The 20501-nt window shown below is 50.0% G+C and overlaps 1 protein-coding gene across 1 annotated transcript in view; it reads right to left on the bottom strand.

Annotated features, from left to right (window-relative positions):
• Positions 1-13174, bottom strand: part of GRM5 (glutamate metabotropic receptor 5) — a 205813-nt gene extending 192639 nt beyond the window's left edge. The window contains 6 exon segments of the mRNA XM_029048283.2: positions 209-304; positions 307-669; positions 672-808; positions 810-858; positions 861-1083; positions 13076-13174. Coding sequence (XP_028904116.1) covers positions 209-304; positions 307-669; positions 672-808; positions 810-858; positions 861-879 — 664 coding nt within the window. The 5' untranslated portion in view covers positions 880-1083; positions 13076-13174.
• Between the last annotated feature and the right edge of the window lie 7327 nt (positions 13175-20501).

Below are 20501 nucleotides of genomic sequence, written 5' to 3'. Positions count from 1 at the left end.
CGAATACGCTACTTCGGGTCTCTCCCCTTTAGGAGACGTTCCCAGACCCAAGGACATTTCCAATTAAAGCCAAGCTAAATATCCAACACATCACAAACTACTCCCCAGAAGCTAGCAGGTCAACGAGAGCCACCTCGGCTCCCACAGGCAGCCATCTTGGCCGTGGAATCCGGGAACCGTCGAGAACCTGGAAGGCAACACCGCTCACCTTCGGTGTGGACGGCGGAGACGTAGGTCCAGTTGTATCTCTTCACGATGTCCACCATGGCCCGGGCTTGCTGAGCGTCGGACGGCACCACCCTCAGTACTTGAACAGAGTCTTGTCGCTCAGGTCCATGCTCGTGGCCGAATAGGCGATCTGAGGTATATTGAAGAGCTGAAGCAAATTCTGCACCTGAATGGCCACAGAGCTGGAGCCGGGGCCGATCACGCCGACGATGGGCTTCTTGGAGCGGAACGGTGTCGAAGACCCGTCCATACAGCGCACCAGGCCCTCTTCCTCCTCTGAGGAGATCAAGGAGTCCCTTATAAACTCAATGCTCTGCTCCAGGGCTACCGCCGAGTGCCAGCACGAGTCCCTTATCTCGCAGCCTAGCGTGATGTTGGGCAACAGCGTTGGGTCCGAATTAATCCTCTCGAGTGTGTGGAGCATGGCTTCCACCCTCTGATGCCATACTGTTCCCTCACCTCTCCACATTTCCTCTCATGGACCTTGTCAACGGTGGGTTGGTGGTGGACGGAAAACAAAGCCCCGATGATGATGTCACCGGGCATGTGGGCAACCACCCTTCTCTCATTGGACTGGCGGAACCAAAAAGCCAACGTTCCCACAGGCATCTTCCTTCCAAAGCAAGATGCCAGAAACAACAGAAGGACCATTTTAGGGAATGGCTTAAGCCAGGAGAGATAGCATGATGGAATAAAACGGTGGAGTTTCTAAAAGGAGAGGCCGGAAACGTTCTGGTGGGTCCGGGGAGCCAACTGGCAATTAACCCACCATTTCCGCTCGTTCTCTAAAGAAGCTTCATGATCTCCTGGGTCACGTCTATGTGGAGAGGCACATGAGACCATACTCTTCATTACCTGGAAGAAAAAACAACAGGGGCCTTTAAAACTTAAACGGCGATTCCAACCGGAATCTACATTTCAAAGTGGAAGGGGCTAGAGTGCAAGGGAGGGAGATTTCTCCAAAGAAAATGATTTTCTTCAGGTCCAAAATATCTTGGGTATTTATTAAGCATTTTCTATGTGCCAAGTGTTGGGATTAGATGACCAGATGGATACAAGCAGACACCTGACCCTCATTTTACAGAGGATGAAACTGAAGCACTGAGAGGTGAAGGGACTTGCCCAGGCTCACACGGCAAGCCAGAAGCAGAGCGTGGATTAGAACCCCGGTTTTCTGTCTCCCACCTCTGTTGGATTACACTCCCTCCAGAGACAATCCTCGGGCAAATTGCGTGTTCTCCGGTTGTTTGGGGAGGACCCAGATGATTTTGGAGGAGAAATGCTCAATAGCCTAGGGGATTTCATTAGATAAGACACATTCCAATAGGAAAATCTCCAACGCCCCATCCTCCAAGTCTTACATGAACTTCAGGGAGGGGCTTCAAACCCGGACGGTTTTGATAGCTGACACTCGGAGATGCTGATTTCGTTGACCGCTTAAGCAGCGGAAACCCTGCGTGCAAAGACCTCAAAAACATAGAGCATTTGGTGCTTCTTCATCCCTGTCCTGACTTCCCATCTGATCACAACCCGGAGGCTCTAAGAACCCTCCCCAGAGACCGGCCAAGCTGGCCACGACATGACAGAGCAACCGAGTCCCTAGCACTGGACAGTAGCTGCCCAACAGGTGGACTCCTCAACCAAATCAGGAGATCCACGGCACATATTCACCTGGGAAAAAAAATCCCCACTTGATGGGCCGAAATCAGCGGTTTCCAGTCAGTCCCGAAATACTAAGACCATATCTGCTGTTGGCCTATGCCGTTTGGGTGGGAGTGAAATAGTTGTTCCTCTAAGCAACATTTGGATTTAGGCTTTCTTTTTCTGGGGGGGGAAAGGTGCATGTGATCCCATCCTGACTCAACCAATTAACCCCACCCCCCCAAAGATTGTCATAACTGATGAGCTGATTGGAAATCCAATTAAATCCCCCCCACAACATTACAGTGACTAATTTCAATCCGTTCAAACATAAACATCCAAACATTTCATCACTTCTACCAAGCAGATTAGTTCTAGTTCCTGCTTTTTAACACATTAAAATGTTTGCTCCATGAGATATATTTTAGGTCCCATGTAACATAAACAGATGATGCAATACTCAGGGAAAGCACCCAAATACTCAATATGCATGAAGACATTTTTCTCTGGACAAGTTCTATATCCTGAATGAAAACCACACACACACACACACACACAAACACACGAATTTGCATTACCCAGTGGTAGATGTATTTATTGAACACCCACTGGGCGCTGTACACTGCACTAAGCACTTGGGTACACAATGCGTCTGTGACCACGGGTCCCACATGGGTCTTTTCGGCCACACACACGCTCATCGGTGACCTTCAGTATCCGTGCGGTCGTCAGATATGAAGGACCACTATACACAAACCACTTGGGAAATATAAATCAAAGTGACACAATCCCTGCCCACAAGGAACTTCCACATTAATGCCAAGCATATAAATTCTAGAGGAATTTTGATAAAACCAGGGTATGTTCTTAATTCCCCAACGGGAGAAAAGCAACACTGTCTAGTGGATAAAGCCCAGGCCTAGGAGTCAGAAGGACCTGGGTCCTAATCCCGAGTCTGCCACTTGTCTGCTGCTTGACTTTGGGTAAATCACTTTACTTCTCTGGGCCTCATTTACCTAATCTGTAAAATGGGGATTAAGATTGTGAGCCCTATGTGGGACACGGACTCTGTCCAATCCGATTTGCATGTGATCACCCCAGTGTTTAGTCCAGAGACTGGGACATAATAAGCACTTAAAAAATACCATTATTATTATTATTATTATTATATCCCTAACTGCCACTTTTACCTGTTGGCCACCTTAACCACGTTGAGTTTTCCCACAGCACTTATGTCCATAGCTTCTATTCCCTATTACTTTAGGTAGCATATGTGAGGCTGTAGTGTTTGGGAAGTTGTCCTTCCCTTTCAAAGGAGATTTGACGGACGGTGAACTTCAACGAGAGTGTGCATGTGCCGGAAAACACCAACCTGGGACCCACAGAGGTGGCCCCCTCGTGTGCACACACAACAAGCTGCCCCTTGGTGTGCAGTCACTATGCTTGATGTTTGCAGCACCTGGGGCCGTTTCCTCCTTTTGCCTCCTTGTCTCTTTTTCCTCATGAGGTTTCTGCTCAAAGAGATCCGGTCCAATCTTGATATCAATAAACCTCTGATTTTACTCCAGGCAACTGATTCCCAACAGAACGTTGTCTGAGGTTTGGTTATCCTATGTCCTTGAAACGCTTCTCCTGTCCTCCTTGCTTTTGCTCTCCCAATTTCAGCAAGCCACAAAACACTGACTCATGTGGCTATCTCCTTTTCCCTCTTCCTCCTAGCTGTAATATACTTGAGTCTCTGCCTCCCCTAAAAAAAATTGCAAACTTTTCGAGGTGATGATGCCTACTGATTCCACTGTCCCTACCGAGTGCTTAATACAGTGTCCTACACACCGCTCAATAAATGGTCTAATGAACTGGTCCCAAGAGCAGGCAGCAGAATCCAGAGAAAAGGGCGGGACTCGTACCTCAGCACCAAAGGGAAAATCACCTCGCTTCCAAAATTTCTAGCTGAATGTTAGAGTGCAAGAGATGCAATAACACTCAGAAGCTGACTGTAAGTCAGTTTAATGAGTGTTTTAGTAGCCTGCGAAGACTTGAATCAGCCCTCTGCAGCAGAGCAATAAAAACGATGCGGCTCGGCTTAACTAGTCTAAATGTAATTACGAAGCATCGCTCCTACCCATCTTCTAGCCTTCGACTCCAATCCCACTGTGGATCAGCAGCCTCTGAAGACGGTTTTAGTATCATTCACGTGTTACTTATAGATTTGAAAAATGACCAGAGGATCCGTTAGCGCAATACCTGGGTGGATAAAATTGTATTTACCAAATGAAGCCAATGAAGAAAAGTGTTTTTTGAACACTCTCCATCCCTCACCATAAGTTATATACCGTCATATTCAGACCTTCCCCACCAGTACCAGCAGAAGCTTCAGAGAGGCACCTAGATATTACAAATGATATGATAGTAAGAATAAAAATAATTTGTTATTCTTTGTTATTTGTTCTTGAATATTTGTTCTTTAATATTTAATATTTGTTCTTTAAATATCGTTCTTCAATATTTGTTAAGTGCTTACTCTGTGCCAAGTACCGTACTAAGTGCTGGGGTAGATACAAGATAATTATGGAGTGCACATTCCAATAAGAGAGAGAATAGGAATCGAACCTCCATTTTGCAGGTGAGGAAACTGAGGCACAGAGAAGTGAAATGACTTGCCCAAGGTCACACAGCGGCAAAGCGGAGGAGGTGGAATTCAAACCCTGATCCTCCGGATCCCAGGCACAGGCTCTTTTCACTTGGTTGCACTTCTTCCCCAGTGGATCTGAGGCCACATCATCAGTATGTATTGACTACTTTCTGTAGAGCCCTTGAGAACATACGGGGAGAAGAAAAAAAGCTACAGCTCCCACCCTTGAGGAATCTGCAATCTAAAGATACCTTTGCTCATTAGAATCTCCGGGAGGTTTAACAAATATTGGAAATACCTTTCATCCACGTCTACATAAACAAAATGAAGAGCGGGGCTGAGCCGGAAAACTGGATAATTTAGAGTCCCAGATGCTCCCTAAAATATTCAGATAATTGAGCAAAAGTAGCTCAGAGCATGACTCACAGATCATTCCTTCATTTTCTCTTCAGACTGTCATATCAAAGGCAGACACTGTATTCTATTAGGAATATAAAACCAGAAACAAAAGGCATCACAGATTCCGATCAATGATATATCCAGCCCAGAATTTGGGCTCTCCGACTGTGGCAAAACGAAGCTAGCAAGAATCGTATGATGGTTGTTGTCCTTGCTCTCTGACGATGTACAGTCGAACAGTGCAACAAGGGGCAATCTGAAGTCCCTCAATTTTCACTCGGCATCTCTAAACTTTCCTTCTAGAATCCTAATATCCTTTCAACCGATCAATCAGATTTATTAAGCACGTATTGTGTGCCGAGCTCTGTAAGTAGTGCTCGGGAGAGTACAAGATGGCAAAATCGGTAGATATGTTCCCTGTCCACAGCGGGCTTAGAGCCTAGATGGGGAACGTTTCCTCTGAAACTCCCGAAGCACCCAAAACAGTATCAATCTGAGAACCGGTGGATCAGTATCAATAATAATAGCATTAGAAGAAGGGTGTGCAACAAATCTTAAGAGCTCAGGATGTACTGTTTTCGGTCTGACTGTACCTTATTAAGCCAGACCTACCCTGCTTTAGCATAAAGGGTGGGTCATCTTTCATTCTGGACTTAAGGGATCACATTTAAATCATCTGACATCACTCATTTTGGATTTCCCCAAAAAGGCCGTAAGGAAACGCGTCTCGAGCTTTAGCTGACCTATCCAGTCGTTTCTGTTATGGATATGGATTGTAAATAACAAAATAAACAGCAGTGGCAACAGGAAGATAACACAACCGAGGATGATTTAGCAGAGCCAATAAGGCTAGTGTCTCCAAATCACCAAGAAACTCTGAAATGGCTTCAACCGTACATACCCTACGCTGTGATGATTTACTCTTCTTCTGGACCTTAAGGATCTCTGTTGCACTGCTGAAGAATTTGGCAAATTGAACTTCAAAATCAGTTTTAATTACTCTTCTGTAAAATATTATGAATCCAAATACCTTCCATTACCCTAACAGTGCCCACTAGTGTCATTATAGTCATGAGCTGTTCTGAGTTTCCCCATAACCATTTACGTTTTGAGGTTTATAGCCGGTGACAGATAAGCAGAGCCTGGAAATGCTTTCTTTTTAACTCTGGGAGGAAAATTAAATGGGGGAAAGTGATTTTATCATTAGTGGATTGTTTGTCAGTCCTCTACCTTGGACAGTGAGGAGCGATTACAGTAAATGAACAACGGGTTACTATTCTGCCAGATTATCATCATCAACAATATTTTCTCCAGCGCCTTTGAGTTCAGAGCATTTGGGGTATATTTCAGAAGTATAAGCCTTGATTCCTGTCCTCAGGGTACCCACAGACTAATGGGAAAGACAAGAACGATACCTGACGAATATATACAAGGCAAAGGAACCTCACATTAGAAATACATAAAATGTATACAAGGCAAAGGAACCTCACATTAGAAATACATAAATCCAGGAGGAGGAATAAATCAGCAACAAATAAATCAAGAGTAAGTGCACAGAAATGTTGAGATGGAAGAAGGAATGGCAAAACTGGAGGGTTTGAGGAAAATGAACCAGGGAATCTCCCACCCTCCCAACTTCTCTACCAAGAGAGCCCAAAGTCCTCTACTCTCTGATTCTCTCCTTCAGCCAGTGGTGTCTTCCACGATCCCAGAACAAAAGTAATAGAATTGCAAAGCCCTGTAGAAGTTGTCATGGCTGAGAACGGGGGACCGCGTTAGGGAAGGGAATAAAATGAGGGAAGGCTGGGAGTCGGGGAGAAATCGAGTCTCGTACTTCTGAAATATACCCCAAATGCGCTGAACTCAAAGGCGCGCGAGAAAATATCGTCGATGATGATAATCTGGCAGAATAGTAAAGGGGTCTAGAAGTAGGAGCTTCCCTAGTGGCATACCAACCGGTCAATAGGGGCTAAGAGCCCCTGCTTTGGCCTGGCCCTGCCCAGCCTCCAAAAGGTAATTCAGGCTACGAGTCTACTCAGCTTAAATAAGGGCAAAAAAGACTCCCTCCTGTCTCCTTTCTTATACTTCCTTCTCCTTCCTCTACTTTCTCCCCCCAGCATCTCATTCCACTCCCCAACACTGAGAGATCTGTTCATCTGATTTTCCTTCCAGGTGCCCTCTCCCTCCAAACATCCGTACAAACCTCTTCGCTGCAAAACGTTAGGACATTTCTCTAAAGCTGTCTGTTGGTCAAACAACTGAAGAGTCCAGCTTTTGAATGCTAGGAAATTTAGAACTCGGATTCAATCTTCCCTTGCCCCAGGTCTCACGAGCAGAGCAAATATCTGAGACTGATATTTGATCTTGTGTCCTATTCGTCCCGCTCTGAGGCACACAGCCTTACATGCGGGGTGGTGATAAGTCTCGGTGCCGGTTTTCTAGATTCTGCTTCTTTAGGAAAGACGGTAACGTTGCTCGCTGAGCCGCGGTCACGTTTTGGAATCTTAAGACTCCTCAGCCTACCCTATCCCCTAGCCAACGATTGAATGAAATTAGCTCTTAGCTATTCCATCCATTAGGCTATTCAAATTAAATGGACCAAACTACCTGGATGTTTAAAAAAAATGAAGGTTATACATAATTCACCGTTTCAGTTACAGCAACGAGCACATGCTTACGTAAAGAAATGAAGAACGTGAGTATTCTCTAGGGAAATCCACAGGTGAAGAAAACTTCTGCAAGTTTGCTATTAAGGATCTTAACACTGTTTACTCACGATAGAGACACGAAACCTTCAAACACCTGTCACCCAAAAAGTGGTTTTCTGTCACAGAGGGGTTAGCTAGGGGTGATTTTCGTATTTCCACCTCTTTGATTAGCGTGGCTCTGGTGGAAAGAGCCCGCGCTTGGGAGTCAGAGATCACGGGTTCTAATCCCAGCTCCGCCACTTGTCAGCTGTGTGACTTTGGGCAAGTCACTTCATTTCTCTGGGCCTCAGTTACCTCACCTGTAAAACGGGGATGAAGACTGTGAGCCCCATGAGGGACAACCCGATCACCTTGTATCTCCCCGGCGCTTAGAACAGTGCTTTGCACATGGTAAGTGCTTAACAAATGCCAACATTATTATTATTATCCTGACAAATGATAGCGTGACCTCCTCAGACCAACAACATTTCCCGCTGCCCCACAAAGAGGGAAGTATCTTCAAAAGTCGGAACGCATTACTGAAGGTTTCTGTTCTCCCCAGAACTCTTCTGCCGGAGATGAAACATTCATTCATTCAATCGTATTTATCGAGCGCTTACGGTGTGCAGAGCACTGCACCACGCGACTGGGGAAGTACAATACAGCAACGAAGAAAGACAATCCCTGCCCGCAACGACAAGGTGGCCTTTTCCCCGTGATCAGAACTACACTTTCACGGTCGCGTCGGAAACGACTCGATGGCACTTAATAATAATAATAATAATAATAATTGGGGCATCCTCAGTTCAATATAGTGCAGATGATTCAGATCAGGCAGCAACAGATGAAGTGACTGCCCTCCTCCCCGGCGGCCCGTAAGAATAACGGGTACCCCGAGGGAGGGATGATGATCTCGGCAGTCGGGACTGTTTTTCCCATTTCCGATTTCCCCTCCCGTTTTCAAATTTCCCATTCTCCAGAGCGGGAGAGGGGAGAGAGAGCCAGGAATGCAGGGAGAGGTGGAGCTGTCCGCGGTTCCCGTGCAGCCTTGTAGCTACTCCAGGAGGACCGCGGTGGAGATAATAATAATAATAATATTATAATTAATGATAATAACGGTGACGTCGTTAAGCACCATACGAGGCGCCGGGGCGGATACAAGCAAACCGGGTTGTTCACAGTCCTTGCCCCACACGAGGGCTCACCGTCTCAACCCCATTTTACAGATGAGGTCGCTGCGGCCCAGAGAAGAGAAGCGACTAGCCCAGGGTCACCCAGCAGACAAGGTGGAGGGGTCGGGATTAGAACCCACGACCTTACGATCCCCAGGCCCGGGCCTGCCGCCACTAGGGGCACACGCCGCTCCTCCGCGGGGCTCTCCGCGGGGACGGGGCGCCGGACGGCCGCCTCCAGGCAGCCCTCCGGGGAGAAAGCCGTGCCGGCCTACCTTTCCCAAGCAGGACGAGACGGACGTCTCACTGATGGGAGGCCCGGCCCGATGTCCTCCCTCCATCCTTCCATCCTAATAATCATCATCGTGGTATTGGCTCAAGTGGCAAGAGCCCGGGCTCGGGAGTCGGAGGTCGCGGGTTCTAATCCCGGCTCCGCCGCTCGCCGGCTGCGTGACTTCGGGCGAGTCACTTGGCTTCTCTGTGCCTCGGTTTACCTCATCTGTCCAATGGGGATTCAAACCGTGAGCCCCACATGGGACGGCCTGATCACCTTATATCCCCCAGCGCTTAGAACGGTGCTCTGCACACAGTAGGCGCTCAACCAATACCACCACTCAGCTGTTGGGCCCTAACTACGTGCCAGGCGTATGTGAATCCCGGCTCTGCCACTCGGCAGCTGGGTGACCGCGGCCAAGTCACTTCGCTTCTCTGGGCCTCGGTGACCTCCTCTGTCAAATGGGGACGAAGACCGTGAGCCTCACGAGGGACGACCCGATGACCCTGGATCTCCCCCGGCGCTCAGAACAGCGCTCTGCCCATAGTCGGCGCTTAACAAATACCAAGGTTATTGGCAAGCACTGTTCCGAGCCCCGGGGCGGGCCACGAGGTCATCGGGTCGTCCCCCCCGTGGGGCTCGCGGTCTTCATCCCCATCCGACAGACGAGCTGGGGCACAGAGAAGTTCAGCGCCTTGCCCAAGGTCACAGAGGAGACAAGCGGCGGAGCAAGAATCGGAACCCACGTCCTCTGACTTCCAAACCGCGGCTCTTTCCCGTTGAAACACCCCGCTTCTCTCCGCTGGCTCCGGGGAAGAGCCGCTGACCGGACCTAGGCTTCCCTCTCCGCCGACCGGACCTAGCCTTCTCGGCTGACCGCAACTAGCCCTCTCTGCTCACCAGACCTAGCCTTCCTTGCTGCCCGGACTTAGCTTTCGTCCGCTGACCAGACCTAGCTCTCTCTGCTGAGCGGAGTCGCCCTCTCCGCTGACCAGACCCGGCCTCTCCGCTGACCGCACCTACCTTTTCTCTGCTGACCGGAACCTAGCCCTCTCTGCTGACCGCACCTAACCTTCTCTGCTGACCGGACCTAGCCCTCTCTGCTGACCGCACCTAACCTTCTCTGCTGACCAGATTGTAGCCCTTCCTTGCTGACCAACCTAGCCTCTCTGCTGACCCGCACCTAGCCTTCTCTGCTGACCAGATCTAGCTTTCTCTGCTGACCAGACCTAGCCCTCTCTGCTGACCGCACCTAACCTTCTCTGCTGACCAGATCTAGCCTTCTCTGCTGACCAGATCTAGCTTTCTCTGCTGACCCGTCCTAGCTTTCTCTGCTGACCAGACCTAGCCCTCTCTGCTGACCGCACCTAACCTTCTCTGCTGACCAGATCTAGCCTTCTCTGCTGACCAACCTAGCCCTCTCTGCTGACCGCACCTAGCCTTCTCTGCTGACCAGATCTAGCTTTCTCTGCTGACCAGACCTAGCCCCTCTGCTGACCGCACCTAACCTTCTCTGCTGACCAGATCTAGCCTTCTCTGCTGACCAGATCTAGCTTTCTCTGCTGACCCGTCCTAGCTTTCTCTGCTGACCAGACCTAGCCCTCTCTGCTGACCAGACCTAGCCCTCTCTGCTGACCAGACCTAGCCCTCTCTGCTGACCAGACCTAGCCTCTCTGCTGACCGGACCTAGCTTTCTCTGCTGTCGGGACTTAGCTTTCTCTGCTGACCAGGCCTAGGCCCTCTCTGCTGACCGGACCTACTCTTATCCGCCGACCGGCCCAGCCTCCCCTTCTCCCCCGGGCCGGTCCTGCTGGTCCCCGGGAAGCCCGTTGGCAGAGGAAAGAGGCCGGGCCCCGCTCACCCCTGTCCACTCCGCCCACCGCCCCGGGGAAACGGAAAGAGCCAACAGGCGACCCGTCACCCCCCTGCAAAGTTTAGTTCGTCCGGCTCGGAGCGGACGACCTTGCATCTTATCCCAGGGCTTAGAACAGCGCTGGGCGCATAGTAAGCGCGAAACGAATACCGTCGTCATTATTCTAATGGAAGGATGGAGGGAGGCCAGGTCCGCATCTTCAGGGACGGGGATGGTGGGGAAGAGACAAGGGGGACAGAGAGAGAGAGAGATAAGGGGAGAGAGAGAGAGATGGACAGAGAGACAGAGAGAGAGAGAAGGGGAGAGAGACTGAGAAAGGGAGAGACACAGAGAGAGGGAGAGATGAGGGGAGAGAGACTGAGAAAGGGAGAGAGAGACAGGGAGAGATAGAGGCAGGGAGAGAGACGATGGGGAGAGAGAGATGGGGAGAGAGATGAAGGGAGAGATAGAGGCAGGGAGAGAGACGATGGGGAGAGAGAGATGAAGGGAGACACAGAGAGCCAGGGAGAGAGACGGGGAGAGCGGCAGGGAGAGAGAGATGGGAGAGACGGATCCGGGATATGATCTATAGAGGGAGAGGAGGGAGAGGGGGAGACAGTGATGAGAGAGAGATAGGAGAGAGAGACATGGGAGAGATGGGGGAGAGACAGAACCAGAGATGGGGAGAGAGATAAATGGAGGGGGGGAGAGATATGGAAAGAGATGGAGATAGGGAGGGAGAGAGAGATGGAGATGTGAAGGGAGAGATCCAGAGATAGGAAGAGAGGGGAAAGAAGAGGAGGGAGAGGAGGAAAGAGAGAGAGAGTGCAATTTCTGGTGCCTCCCAGTGACTGCCCAATATCCTGAGGAAGCAGGCCCCCACCCCCCCGACCCCAGAGACCGAGGGCCTGTCCCTTCCCGACCCCCGAAGACGGTGAGGGGCCCAGCCGGCACGGCCTCCTCCTTCGGGTGGACCGTCCCCGGCCTCCCTCACCCCACCTGGCCCTGCCCTCTGAGGGCATCTCCCCTCTTCCTTCTGCCAGGTGGCCCGACCCAAAGCTGGCTCCCCCATCCCCTTCCGCCCCGCCGCTCCTCGTCCCCTGAGGTACACACACACGCACACGCACCCACACACACACACACCATCACACAGGCACACGACAAGGCACGGGTACACCCAGCCACGTATACGGGGACCCAAACGGACCCAAGGGAACAAACGGGCAGAGACAAAGGGACAGGCCCGTGCCCACAGAGGCACACACGGATAGGCACACCCAGACACGGGGACAGACAAAGGCACAGACGGGCACACAAAAACAGGCACATCCAGACCCAACACACCGGGACACACGGGCACGGAGATGCAGTCACAGGCACAGAAATGCCCACGCGAGCAGGGGGACACGCACACACGCAGGGATAGCGATGCCCACGCGAGCAGGGACACACCCAGGGGCACACGCAGATTCGGGCACCAGGGCGACCTCTCTGCCCTCTTGGACCCTGCCCAGCCCCAGCCCTCCGGCTCCTCCAGCCGCCCCGTCGGATGATGATGATGACCGATTGGAGTTCTGAGGCGCTTATCAGGTGCCGGGCGCTGTCCTAAGCACCGGGGCGGATGGAACGACGTCCTCCACTCCAGGGACCGGCCTCTCTTCACGCCCCTCCTACCTGGGACCGGCTGGGACGCCCCGCCGGCTACGATCTCAGCTCCTCCAGGGGAGGGGGGCGCTCAGTACAGCACCCCGCGGCCCGGCGGCGGCGGGGACCTCGGAGGGACGGATCGCTACTGCACCCGATCCTGCTGCAAAGCCCGATTCCTCCCTCCGAGCCCCCTCCCCCGTCTCCGCCCCCACGACACACCCCCCACCCCCCCCACCCCGCGGAAAGGGAGAAGGAGGCGCGCCCTGCCCATCTCCCACCTCCCCTGGCCTCCCAACTTCTGGCCAGCTTTTGCGGGATCCCGCTCCTCGGAAGCCCCGCACCTTCCGCTGCACGCTCTGCTGGGGGATGCTCGGAGCTCGTCTCCTATGGAAACGGCCCATGTGCGCGCCCCTCCAGAAGCCCCCCGGGCTCCAACCCGCCCCACCAGCCTCCCTCCCACCCCGCGGCTCTCCCCGGGGCTACTTTGGCCCAAACTCGCCCCTTCGATGACCTCCCCCCCCCCCCCCGCCTCCACCTCCCCACCTTTGCTCCTCTCCCCTATCGGGGGAGGGGGCGATCCACGAGGCTCCCCCGGTTTTCTGCACGCTCTGCGAGCTCCGGGGCCTCCGGCGGGTCGGGGACCGTCGAGGGGGGCGAAGGGGTCTTACCGGGAGCGGATCCCCAGCTGGGGGTTTGCAGATTCCCGCCCCCCGCCCCCCCCCAGGCCGGGCCCGGCGGGGCGCTCTGCGGCAGGACCGGCTCCTTCGTCCGTCCGCCCGGCCGGCGGGCTGGGGCTGGGGCTCCTGCCGGGCCGCCGGCCGCCGCCAGGGGGCGCGCGCCGCCGGCGCCGGCCGATGCGGGGAGGCTCCCCCGGGGCGCACGTGCTCGGCCGCCCCCTCCCCCCGGCTCCAGGCGTCACGTGCCCGCGGGGGCGGGGCCCGCCCGAGGGGCGACCTATGGCGGGGAGGGGGCGGGGCCTGCGCAGGGGGCTCGGCCAATGGGAGGGAAGGGGCGGGGCCCGAGCAGGGGGCGGGGCCTGGGCGGCGCGCGCCCCCTGCCCCTCCCCGCCCCCCAAGGGAAGGCGCGAGGCGGAGGAAAAGGCGGGAAGCGGCGGGCGCGTGACAGGGAGGCCTCGTGGCCTGCCAACCCCCCCGCAATAGTCATTATCATCATCAAAATTAAAAGGAATAAATAAATAAATGAACAAATGAATAAACAAATATATAAATGAATGAATAAATAAATAAAAATACACACATACATAAATATGGTGGGATTTGTTAAGCGCTTACTATCCATTCATTCATTCATTCATTCATTCAATAGTATTTGTTGAGCGCTTACTATGTGCAGAGCACTGGACTGAGCGCTTGGCATGGACAAATCGCCTACTATGTGCAAAGCACCGTTCTAAGCGCTGGGGGATACAAGGTGATCCGGTTGTCCCCCGTGAGATTAGAACCCGTGACCTCTGACTCCCAGCCCGCGCTCTATAATAATAATAATAATAATGATAATAAAGATGGTGTTTGTTAAGCACTTACCATGTACCAAGCACTCTTCTAATGACGGGGAGGATAGGACGGGATCAGGTTGTCCCACGTGGGCCTCACAGTCTTAATGCCCATTTTACAGTTGAGGTCACTGAGGCCCAGAGACTGGCCCAAAATCACCCAGCTGACCAGGGGCGGGGCCGGAATTAGAACCCACGACCTCTGACTTCCCAGCCCGGTCTCTTTCCACTGAGCCACGCTGCTTCTCTATGGCTCCAACGGGTCCCCGACCCTTAGTAATAATAATAATGATGATAGCATTTGTTAAGCACTTGCTATGCGCAAAACACTGCTCTAAGCGCTGGGGAGGATACAAAGGGATCATGTTGTCCCCGTGGGGCTCACAGTCTTAGTCCCCGTTTTACAGATGAGGTCACTGAGGCGCAGAGAAGTAAAGTGACAAAGTCACCCGGCTGACAAGTGGCGGAGCCGGGATTAGAACCCACGACCTCTGGCTCCCAAGCCCGCGGTCTTTCCACTGAGCCACGCTGCTTAGTCCGGCGACCGGGAAAAGTGGACGGGGCCGCCGGCAAGGGGAGGGAGGTGGACAGAGGAGGAAAACCCGCCTTTCCTCTCTCTTCCTAATAACGATGGTTTCTGTTAAGCACCTACTCGGTGCCAGACGCTGGACTAAGCGCTGGGGTGGACACAAGCAAGTCGGGGTGGACAGAGTCCCTGTCTCGTGGGGGATTTACAGTCTCAATCTCCATTTTACAGATGAGGGAACTGAATCACAGAGGAGGGAGGTGACTTGCCCAGGGACACACAGCAGAAGAGTGGTGGAGTCGGGATTAGAACCCAGGACCTGCTGACTCCCGGGCCCGGGCTCTAGTCCACTAGGCCGTGCTGCTTCTCATAAATCCCTTACCCTGCTCGCTTCCACTCGAGTCCGCACAAGGCTTGGAGACGCGGGCAAGCGCCAGCTTTAAGGCCCGGGATGAATTTTGGTCCCCAAATCAAGGAGGGGTGAGGGAGAGGAATGACTTTTTTTTGAAAAAAGGAAAGAGAATGTAGCGCTATCCTCCCTAGCGTTATTTTCTTGGAATTCACATCGCTCCAGTTCCGGAGCGCGGTTCAGCGGGCCAGATGCTTACAGCAGCTGGATGCGAGATTAGATCCAAGAGAGATGGTGGGCTGGAGGTGTTGCATCAGGATCACTCTCCTCATGCCTGAAATGAGCCTTTCCAAACAAACCCTAGATGACTAAAGCAACTTTTCCTAAAGCAGAACGCTATTTTCCTACAGCCGCTCCGCCTTCTACTGATGGGAGAGAAACCGTGTCTGCCTACGCCGCTGTTATTCTGAGGGGACAAGGACTGCGTCTACCAATATTTTTGATGCTGATAATTATAGTTGTTAAGGGCTTACCGTGGGTCAGGCACTCTGCCAAGAACCGGGATAGATACACGCAAATCGGGTTGGTCGCAGTCCCCAGGGGGCTCACCCAGTCTTCATCCCCATTTTACAGACGAGGGAACTGAGGCACAGAGAAGTGAAGAGACTTGCCCAAGATCACACAGCAGACAAAGTGTAAATAAGGTAAATGAATAGAGCGACGGTGCTGGCATTAGGACGCAAGTCCTTCTGACTCCAGGCCCTGACTCTATCTACTAAGCTAAGCTGCCTCTCAGAATGACTCCATTACTATTCTGAGGGAACAGATATTGTATCTACCAATTCCACTGTCATTCATTCATTCAATTCATTCAATAGTATTTATTGAGCGCTTACTATGTGCAGAGCACTGTACTAAGCACTTGGAATATACAAATCGGCAACAGATAGAGACAGTCCCTACCCACTGATGGGCTTACAGTCTAATCGGGGGAGACAGACAAAAACAGTAGCAATAAATAGAATCAAGGGGATGAACATCTCATTAAAACAATAGCCATAAAAAATTGCTATTTTTTGAGTGTGTCCTCTCCCCCACACTCAGTACAGTGCTCTGCACACAGTATGAGCTCGATAAATACCACTACTGTGTGACCTTGGGCAAGTTACATCTCAGTTTCCTCATCTGTAAATTAGGGATTAAATATCTGCTCCCTTTCCTACTTGGACCGTGAGCCTCAAGAGGAAGAGTCTGACCTGATCATCTTGTATCTATCTCAGTGCTTGGCCTGTAAGAAGTGCCTAAAAAAACCCACTTTTTTTTGCTGATTGAACAGCCTGGATCTTTAGTCGGGAAAGGTCTCTTGGAGGAGCTGGGATTTTAATAAGGTTTTGAAGAGGAGGGAGAATGATCACCTGTGGTGTATGAAGGGAGAGAGAGTTCCGGGCCAGGCGGAGGATTTGGGCAAGAGGTCGGCAGTGAGATGGATGAGATCGAGGTACAGTGACTAGTTGGGAGGAGAAAGTCTGACTCTACTGTTGTTTGCTCTTTCCTAGGCTTCAGGGTCCTCTTGCCACCGAGACGTCCCCATACGCTGTTCCCACTGAGCCTCAAGAACAGTCTCCCCCCGGCCCGAAAGCCACTCCTTTGATGGGTAAGATCACCTTTGGATGAATGCATTTCCGTTTCGGAACAAAATCTTTTGGTAGATCTTAGTCAGTGCTCTTGGCTAAGACAGTGACTCCTATTATCCAGAATCAAAAATAGACCCAATCTAATAACTCTGGCATTGGGTTGCGCATTTCAACAAATGAGCAACAAAATTCACAGGATCGTTATTCTCCCAAACAGAACTTCAAAATCATTGTTAAAAATAATCCCTGGGAAAATTACTCTGCTTATTCCCAAGACAACCATGCCCTCATTGGGCTGGATACACCTATTACAACCTCGCACAGCCAATTGTCTCTTGCAAGCCAACATCACAGAATCACAATGAAGAGATGATTTTGTTGTCATTTAATGCCAGGGTTGGCTGTAAAAAAAAAAACCCCAAAAGACCGTTCAACCATCTAGAGATATAAATGTAATGAAGGCAAATTGTAGCAGGGTGAAATGACACCTCATGTTATTACACTGTTACACTAAATGTTAAAGGTTTAAAGTATTTGGAGACCTCTGAAGACTGTGACTTGCTGTAAAGTGGTCCCACTTCTTTGGGGGCAAAAGACACCGTTTACAGCATATGAGACGTGGCTGACCGTTTAGGAAATACCTGTCTTCTACCCCACATTGCACGGCGGTAACTCGGCAACTGGAACTGTCCGCAGATGCAACTGGAAAAGAATCGGAGGGAGGGTTTCCTCCATCTAGAGTCCTGACCGGGGAAACTGCTCCACTTTGAGCGGTTCAGACACCGAGAGCTTCCAAAAAAGATCCAAGCTAACAAAATGAAGGTCAAAAACCCCCTCTAGACTGTAAGCTCCTTGTGGGCCGGTAACTTGTCTACTGACTCTGATATACCGTAGTCGCCCAAGCACTTAGTCCGGTGATCCGCACACAGTAAGTGTTCAATAAATGTGACTGATGGATTGAGAAGCTTTTCCTTTTGACCTTCAAATAGCTCTGAGCTAATCCATCGGATTCCCATAAACTTGGCCCCGTCACCGCTTGGAAATTTAGGTGAAAGTCATCGTTCTTTCTGCCATTTCTATGGTTTTTCACTAACTGGAAATAATTTCTGTCTCCCTGTTAGATTGCAATTATGGTACTCCTTAAGGGCTTACCGTGTGCCAAACACTGTTCACTGGGGTAGAGACGATTTAATCGGGTTGGACGCAGTCCCTGCCCCACAGGGGGCTCACAGTCTAAGCTCTCGGTAGCGGAGAGTGAGTATCTTGCCACTGATGTGCTTGATGAAGTGGCTAGTCCTCTATAAGGTGTTCAATCCATTGAATGATTTGATTCGGTGCTTAAATAGCATCGTTGGTAAGAAAGGATGTAGCTTCTATAGCAGTAAGTAGGGAGTGGTGGGGCGGAATTCAAGGGACTGGTAGCTAAAGCAGCTCCACAGAGCCTGCTGTACCCCAGTTGGTCTGTCTCAGCTGGCCTGCCATAAAAGCCGAATTTAATAAAATTCAACGGATCACTTCCCTCATTCACTGTCTCTACTGCTCCGTTCTCTTGGCCCAGAGAAAATGTCCCATATCCCTCTCTGACCTTCCCTTACTGACAGGTAGTTTAGACAGACAGTCATGAGGACTGGGGAAAAAAAGTATTTAGTTACTTGGTATGAAAATGCTATTCAAAGTCAGTTTCCTTTTGTTGGCTCTTTTTCTTCTTCCCCATAACATTACAGATGTCCTACAAGGTCTTTTATTGGACTTCCCAAGTATCTATTACAGTGCCCTGCCCACAGTGGGCACTCAATAAATACTAATCAACCAAAATCAATGATTAGTGTTTTATAAAAACCTCTCCTCATCCTCCCCTGCCTCCCTCCCCGACACACACACCTTACTACCCCCATACGCAACATACAGCTAACATGGGGAAAGAGTTGTGAAAAAAGTCAAATCTTAGGAATTAGATCTAAAAGCATTCACATTCTGGAAAAAAAGCACATCCTTTGAGATTTTTGAATTTGAGAGTCAAATTCTGCTGCAAAGTGTCAAATTAAAGGCTGAGATACTTATCCCAAAATGGATCTTTTGTTGTTTCATGGGCTTATGTCTGGTTTCCATGGTGATAATTTTCATAAGTCTCTAAAGTGATGAGAAAAATTGATCCTCTCTGTTCATTGAAAAGCAGAGTTCTGGAATTAGAGTTTTTCCTAAGATTGGGTAAGTTTCTGCAGAACTGATACTTTCAGGATTTTAAATTGATCTCTTTAGCTGTTTCAGGGGCAAATCCAATCTTGAAATCCGTAAACAGGTTCATGAAAAACCAGCCTTAGGGTGGTATGAAAATTTTAAAATAGGTTTTGCTCCCCCATTAGAGTATAACCTTCCGGTGGGCAAGGAACATGTTACTTTTTTTATTATGTACTTCCCAAGCACCTAGTGGGTGCTCAAAGGAGGCTAATATTACTACTAAAAACAAAACTACTTCTCCCTTCTCCATCCAGATTTGGAATTTGGGGATTGGGATTTCCTACAGCCATGGAAATGCGGAATCCACCCGACCAAGAACTGATTATGGATGAGTAAAGGCTTAGTTTTCCTGGGGGTGATGGTGTTAGGATGGGATTTGAGTTAATCTCTTTTAATCTGTAACTCTATTCCAAACATGAGCCTCTCTGGATCAAATACCAGGGCACTTCAGATTTTGAAATTGCAGTGCAAACATTCTCTCCTGTCCATTAGATGAAAAGATCAATTTGGCACAGTCTTCTCTTCCAGAAATCTTTTTCCAACCTTCTTGCTGCAGTCAGAAACTTGCTCTTTAGGCCACTCGAAATACTGATTGCTTCTTAGCCCTACCCCAAGGCAGAAAGACAAGGAGACAAAAGAAGAGACCAACACCGGGCACTACAAATATTAAGCAACAGGACACGACGACGAGGAACAGCAGCCTTTTCGTGTGGAAATGTGGCTGGTACTCTAAGTTCCTCATTAGCTTTTTCAACCAAACACACACTCAGTGGGTGAATTTCACCATCGTCAGTGGTGCTTTTGAATAAGGGTATACACACACACAAATATAAAAATAGATGTAGAGATTTAGATATAGGTAGATATCTATATCTTCCTAAACGTGTATGTATAGATATATAGCTATAGATAGATTAGATACACTTCCCTATCTACCCTTATCCAGTTCTCATGTAAACATATGATCTTGTGATCTTTATTTCTTTTTGAACAAGTACTTTTCTAGCACGGCAGAGGCACACAATTTCAGCAATCTAGACTCAAACTGAAAATGCTCTCCTCCCGAGAAAAGTAATTGAGAACAGTGCCTGAGTAATGGAAAATTCTAATAAATTCTGGCTTTCAGGAATAGATATGATTTAGGAATTCTTTTACAACAGCCTTGCATATAAGTACCACCAGTTTACCGGCCTACGCTGCTTTTCTTAGCAGCTTATTCACTTCCGTGAAGGAACGCTGATAATAAAATGAATGGAATTAACATTCAATTAGAGTTGCCCAGTGCAATTTGTTTTCTGGCATTAGGCTAGTGAGCATCAGGTTATTCACAAGGCTGAAGGATGGAAGAGTGAGCTCATGCTGTCAAGGAGCAGTGGAATTAGTGGACAACTTTCTCCTCTGCCCTCTTCCTCTCCAGCAAATGCATTTGAGTTTCCACTACACACTACGATACCATGCCTCTCTTTTACCTGGTGCTTTGCAAATGACCGGGATTGAAAAAAGGACAAATCCCTAAATAAAAAGGACACCCCCCTGCAAATAAGATTATATCCAATGTAACTTTTAAATCGTGAAATGCCGATTCTATGCTATGCAGGATTCCAGAATTATTCCCCAAGTCCTGTTAACCGGATGATGGGAGTTGGAAGACCTGGCATACCGTGTGACTTTGGGCAAGTCACATCACCTCTCTGGGTCTTGGTTTCTTT

This window comes from Ornithorhynchus anatinus, chromosome 20, assembly GCF_004115215.2.
Source record: "Ornithorhynchus anatinus isolate Pmale09 chromosome 20, mOrnAna1.pri.v4, whole genome shotgun sequence".
NCBI classification, from domain to species: domain Eukaryota; kingdom Metazoa; phylum Chordata; class Mammalia; order Monotremata; family Ornithorhynchidae; genus Ornithorhynchus; species Ornithorhynchus anatinus.
This window is presented reverse-complemented; position numbering and strand designations above follow the sequence as displayed.